Consider the following 6955-nt stretch of genomic DNA (forward strand, 5'->3'; position numbering starts at 1 on the left):
AAGAGAGAGGGAAGGGTGCTGAAGGGGTACTTGAACAAATTATAGCTGAGAACTTCCCTGAACTGGGGAAGGAAAAAGGCATTGAAATCCAAGAGGCACAGAGAACTCCCTTCAGACGTAACTTGAATCGATCTTCTGCACGACATATCATAGTGAAACTGGCAAAATACAAGGATAAAGAGAAAATTCTGAAAGCAGCAAGGGATAAACGTGCCCTCACATATAAAGGGAGACCTATAAGACTCGTGACTGATCTCTCCTTTGAAACTTGGCAGGCCAGAAAGGCTTGGCACGATACCTACAGTGTGCTAAACAGAAAAAATATGCAGCCGAGAATCCTTTATCCAGCAAGTCTGTCATTTAGAATAGAAGGAGAGATAAAGGTCTTCCCAAACAAACAAAAACTGAAGGAATTTGTCACCACGAAACCAGCCCTACAAGAGATCCTAAGGGGGATCCTGTGAGACAAAGTACCAGAGACATCACTACAAGCATAAAACATACAGACATCACAATGACTCTAAACCCATATCTTTCTATAATAACACTGAATGTAAATGGATTAAATGCGCCAACTAAAAGACATAGGGTATCAGAATGGATAAAAAAACAAGACCCATCTATTTGCTGTCTACAAGAGACTCATTTTAGATCTGAGGACACCTTTAGATTGAGAGTGAGGGGATGGAGAACTATTTATCATGCTCCTGGAAGCCAAAAGAAAGCTGGAGTAGCCATACTTATATCAGACAAACTAGACTTTAAATTAAAGGCTGTAACAAGAGATGAAGAAGGGCATTATATAATAATCACAGGGTCTATCCACCAGGAAGAGCTAACTATTATAAATGTCTATGCGCCAAATACCCGAGCCCCCAGATATATAAAACAATTACTCATAAACATAAGCAACCTTATTGATAAGAATGTGGTCATTGCAGGGGACTTTAACACCCCACTTACAGAAATGGATAGATCATCTAGGCACACAGTCAATAAAGAAACAAGGGCCCTGAATGATACATTGGATCAGATGGACTTGACAGATATATTTAGAACTCTGCATCCCAAAGCAACAGAATATACTTTCTTCTCGAGTGCACATGGAACATTCTCCAAGATAGATCATATACTGGGTCACAAAACAGCCCTTCATAAGTTTACAAGAATTGAAATTATACCATGCATACTTTCAGACCACAATGCTATGAAGCTTGAAATCAACCACAGGAAAAAGTCTGGAAAACCTCCAAAAGCATGGAGGTTAAAGAACACCCTACTAACGAATGAGTGGGTCAACCAGGCAATTAGAGAAGAAATTAAAACATATATGGAAACAAACGAAAATGAAAATACAACAATCCAAACGCTCTGGGATGCAGCGAAGGCAGTCCTGAGAGGAAAATACATTGCAATCCAGGCCTATCTCAAGAAACAAGAAAAATCCCAAATACAAAATCTAACAGCACACCTAAAGGAAATAGAAGCAGAACAGCAAAGGCAGCCTAAACCCAGCAGAAGAAGAGAAATAATAAAGATCAGAGCAGAAATAAACAATATAGAATCTAAAAAAACTGTAGAGCAGATCAACGAAACCAAGAGTTGGTTTTTTGAAAAAATAAACAAAATTGACAAACCTCTAGCCAGGCTTCTCAAAAAGAAAAGGGAGATGACCCAAATAGATAAAATCATGAATGAAAATGGAATGATTACAACCAATCCCTCAGAGATACAAACAATTATCAGGGAATACTATGAAAAATTATATGCCAGCAAATTGGACAACCTGGAAGAAATGGACAAATTTCTAAACACCCACACTCTTCCAAAACTCAATCAGGAGGAAATAGAAAGCTTGAACAGACCCATAACCAGCGAAGAAATTGAATCGGTTATCAAAAATCTCCCAACAAATAAGAGTCCAGGACCAGATGGCTTCCCAGGGGAGTTCTACCAGACGTTTAAAGCAGAGATAATACCTATCCTTCTCAAGCTATTCCAAGAAATAGAAAGGGAAGGAAAACTTCCAGACTCATTCTATGAAGCCAGTATTACTTTGATTCCTAAACCAGACAGAGACCCAGTAAAAAAAGAGAACTACAGGCCAATATCCCTGATGAATATGGATGCAAAAATTCTTAATAAGATACTAGCAAATCGAATTCAACAGCATATAAAAAGAATTATTCACCATGATCAAGTGGGATTCATTCCTGGGATGCAGGGCTGGTTCAACATTCGCAAATCGATCAACGTGATACATCACATTAACAACAAAAAAGAGAAGAACCATATGATCCTGTCAATCGATGCAGAAAAGGCCTTTGACGAAATCCAGCACCCTTTCTTAATAAAAACCCTTGAGAAAGTCGGGATAGAAGGAACATACTTAAAGATCATAAAGGCCATTTATGAAAAGCCCACAGCTAACATCATCCTCAACGGGGAAAAACTGAGAGCTTTTTCCCTGAGATCAGGAACACGACAGGGATGCCCACTGTCACCGCTGCTGTTTAATATAGTGCTGGAAGTTCTAGCATCAGCAATCAGACAACAAAAGGAAATCAAAGGCATCAAAATTGGCAAAGATGAAGTCAAGCTTTCGCTTTTTGCAGATGACATGATATTATACATGGAAAATCCGATAGACTCCACCAAAAGTCTGCTAGAACTGATACATGAATTCAGCAAAGTTGCAGGATACAAAATCAATGTGCAGAAATCCGTTGCATTCTTATACACTAACAATGAAGCAACAGAAAGACAAATGAAGAAACTGATCCCATTCACAATTGCACCAAGAAGCATAAAATACCTAGGAATAAATCTAACCAAAGATGTAAAAGATCTGTATGCTGAAAACTATAGAAAGCTTATGCAGGTAATTGAAGAAGATATAAAGAAATGGAAAGACATTCCCTGCTCATGGATTGGAAGAATAAATATTGTCAAAATGTCAATACTACCCAAAGCTATCTATACATTCAATGCAATCCCAATCAAAATGGCACCAGCATTCTTCTCGAAACTAGAACAAGCAATCCTAAAATTCATATGGAACCACAAAAGGCCCCGAATAGCCAAAGTAATTTTGAAGAAGAAGACCAAAGCAGGAGGCATCACAATCCCAGACTTTAGCCTCTACTACAAAGCTGTCATCATCAAGACAGCATGGTATTGGCATAAAAACAGACACATAGACCAATGGAATAGAATAGAAACCCCAGAACTAGACCCACAAACGTATGGCCAACTCATCTTTGACAAAGCAGGAAAGAACATCCAATGGAAAAAAGACAGTCTCTTTAACAAATGGTGCTGGGAGAACTGGACAGCAACATGCAGAAGGTTGAAACTAGACCACTTTCTCACACCATTCACAAAAATAAACTCAAAATGGATAAAGGACCTGAATGTGAGACAGGAAACCATCAAAACCTTAGAGGAGAAAGCAGGAAAAGACCTCTCTGACCTCAGCCGTAGCAATCTCTTACTCGGCACATCCCCAAAGGCAAGGGAATTAAAAGCAAAAGTGAATTACTGGGACCTTATGAAGATAAAAAGCTTCTGCACAGCAAAGGAAACAACCAACAAAACTAAAAGGCAACCAACGGAATGGGAAAAGATATTTGCAAATGACACATCGGACAAAGGGCTAGTATCCAAAATCTATAAAGAGCTCATCAAACTCCACACCCGAAAAACAAATAACCCAGTGAAGAAATGGGCAGAAAACATGAATAGACACTTCTCTAAAGAAGACATCCGGATGGCCAACAGGCACATGAAAAGATGTTCAACGTCGCTCCTTATCAGGGAAATACAAATCAAAACCACACTCAGATACCACCTCACGCCAGTCAGAGTGGCCAAAATGAAGAAATCAGGAGACTATAGATGCTGGAGAGGATGTGGAGAAACAGGAACCCTCTTGCACTGTTGGTGGGAATGCAAATTGGTGCAGCCGCTCTGGAAAGCAGTGTGGAGGTTCCTCAGAAAATTAAAAATAGACCTACCCTATGACCCAGCAATAGCACTGCTAGGAATTTATCCAAGGGATACAGGAGTACTGATGCATAGGGGCACCTGTACCCCAATGTTTATAGCGGCACTCTCAACAATAGCCAAATTATGGAAAGAGCCTAAATGTCCATCAACTGATGAATGGATAAAGAAATTGTGGTTTATATACACAATGGAATACTACGTGGCAATGAGAAAAAATGAAATATGGCCTTTTGTAGCAACATGGATGGAACTGGAGAGTGTGATGCTAAGTGAAATAAGCCATACAGAGAAAGACAGATACCATATGGTTTCACTCTTATGTGGATCCTGAGAAACATAACAGAAACCCATGGGGGAGGGGAAGGAAAAAAAAAAAAAAAAAAAAAAAGAGGTTAGAGTGGGAGAGAGCCAAAGCATTAGAGACTGTTAAAAACTGAGAACAAACTGGGGGTTGATGGGGGGTGGGAGGGAGGGCAGGGTGGGTGATGGGTATTGAGGAGGGCACCTTTTGGGATGAGCACTGGGTGTTGTATGGAAACCAATTTGACAGTAAATTTCATATATTAAAAAATAAAAAAAAAAAAAAGGAAACTGTACAGTTAATATGAAAACAATGTTCAGATATTATATTTTTCATATTTAAATTATTATTACAGGACGATACATTACAACACTTGCAAACTTTTTTTTTCTTAGTTTTTATTTTATTTGAGAGAGAGAGCGTATGCAAGTGAGTGAGGGGCAGAGAGAGCGAGAGGGAAAGAGTGATAACCAGAGCTCACCTGAAGCGGGGCTCAAGCTCACCTGATGTGGAACTGGAACTCACGAACCATGAGATCACTACCTGAGACTGAATCAGATGCTTAACTCACTGAGCCACCCAAGCGCCCAATTCTTGCAATCTTTAACTCATCAGAGGAACTGTATTTTGATACCATAAATTTTGACATCCTGAATCCAAAAGATAAACGTCCAAAGCACAAACCCTTTGGGGGGGAAAATTTATGAGTATCTCAAATCTAATCAAATACATTGCTAATTGTTGCACAAGTGACAAATCCATCCAAAAACTCTGTCCTCTTACAAACCTCATTTTGAATCACCACCCAGATGGAGACCCAATTAGGATCAGCAGTAATGATCCATCATTCAGGACTGAAATTTCACGCCTATGTCTTTGTCTTTAATATGCTCCCTTCTGTGGAAATAAGAATAAGAATGAATTACATATTATACAACTGTAAGCCAAAATGTCCACAGTTGTATATTCAACTCCAGAGGCATGACATATTAACAGCTGTATACTCAGGAACATAAATTTCTCACTTCAGAACCTGTCCCCCAAGGATTCCCAGTATTTTGTCAAAATAGGATATTTTGGGGGAAAATCAAAAGGGGTCAATGATAGTTCTAAGGGAGAAGTGAGAAAAAAAAAGAAATTACAATGAAACTTAAGTTTTATTAAAGAAGACACGTTATCCAATTTACCCACTTTGAGATTGCAACTCGTGGATGTGAATTTCAACCCCCTCACCCATTATTGATTCAAAACTCAGGAATGCAGAGATCCTGTTGTCCTTATTAGCACGCTTTCTTTAATAATCTCTGGATTCCTTGCTTGATCTCCTGGGTTCGCACCCCATACACAATGGGGTTGAGGGCTGAGAAGATAACATGGTGGAGGATGTTGAGCAAGATTGGCACATCAGGGGAGACTTTCTTCTTCACCACAAGAGTGAGCACGAAGACCAGAAGGATGGTGCTGAAGAAGAGGATAAGGATGAAGTGGGAGCCACATGTGCTCAGGGCCTTGGCCACAGCACCCTCTGCCTTGAGTCTCAGCACAGCTCGCAGTATGAGGGTGTAGGAGAGAAAGATGAGGATGAGGTCAGATCCTAGCACAGTCCAGCTTATTGCAAACTGGTAAAGGCGATTGATGGTGACATCATCACAGGAGAGCCTGGAGACAGACATATTGGTGCAGATGCAGTTCTCAATGACCTTTCTCCCACAATAATGGAGTCGGGATGAGAGAATGGGGATAGGCATTGTAACAATACTACTCCTGGCCAAAATAAAGACAGCAGCCTTGACTACAAATTGGTCAGTGATGATGGATGGGTACCTCAGTGGGTGACAGATAGCCACATAACGGTCATAGGCCATGACCATGAATGTACAGGACTCCATGGCAAAGAAGCCATTCATGATGAACATCTGGAGGAAGCAGGCATAGAAACTGATGGACTTGAGGTCAAACCAGATGATAGCTAGGACCTTGGGAATGACAGTGAGACTGAGTATGATGTCCAGCAGGGAGAGGATGCTGAGTAGATAGTACATGGGCTCATGCAGAGAGGCTTCCACCCATATGGTGATCAGGAGAACACTATTGGCCACCATGGCCAGGAAGAGGAGGAGACTGAGTGGCAGGGACAACCAGAGCTGCCAGGTGTGGGACCTGACAAAACAATTCAGGAGGAAGTCTGAAACCTCAGAGGAGATGGTGCCATTTTGGTGTGATGTCATGGTTTGTCATATATTTCTACAGCTTTCTTGTAGTGGTCTGTAAAATTAGGATAAAAATTAGCTAGTGACACATGACACATGGATTTAGAACAATTTGCTTCACCTAGGTGATATGCTTGAGTCCTAGCAAGTCATCCAGAGTCATGTGAATTCATCTGTTTGTCCTTTGTGCCATGCTACTGGGATAATCCTAACAATTTAAGCAGTATAGAGGACTGAGGATATATGGTTTGTTTAGACATGTTTGATTTGTTCAAACATGTCATTTCTTTGCAGAAACTAAAGAGAAGGAGAGAATTGCCTAGAAAACTACTTTTGGACTGTTGTGTCCCAAATTGTTCTTATAAGTCTTCCTTTTGTGTTTTATTCTTTAATTATCATATAGACTACCACATGATAACTGAAGTGTAATAATATA

At 40.1% G+C, this 6955-nt stretch overlaps 1 protein-coding gene across 1 annotated transcript; it reads right to left on the bottom strand.

Annotated features, from left to right (window-relative positions):
- Positions 1–5589: 5589 nt before the first annotated feature.
- LOC128776180 (olfactory receptor 56A3-like) lies at positions 5590–6537 on the bottom strand. The gene has a single exon (XM_053900045.1). The coding sequence runs from the start codon at positions 6535–6537 to the stop codon at positions 5590–5592; it is 948 nt and encodes a 315-aa protein (XP_053756020.1).
- Between the last annotated feature and the right edge of the window lie 418 nt (positions 6538–6955).

Source organism: Panthera pardus, unplaced genomic scaffold, assembly GCF_024362965.1.
Source record: "Panthera pardus isolate Hobbes unplaced genomic scaffold, ASM2436296v1 HiC_scaffold_12, whole genome shotgun sequence".
In the NCBI taxonomy this organism is placed as follows: Eukaryota; Metazoa; Chordata; class Mammalia; order Carnivora; family Felidae; genus Panthera; species Panthera pardus.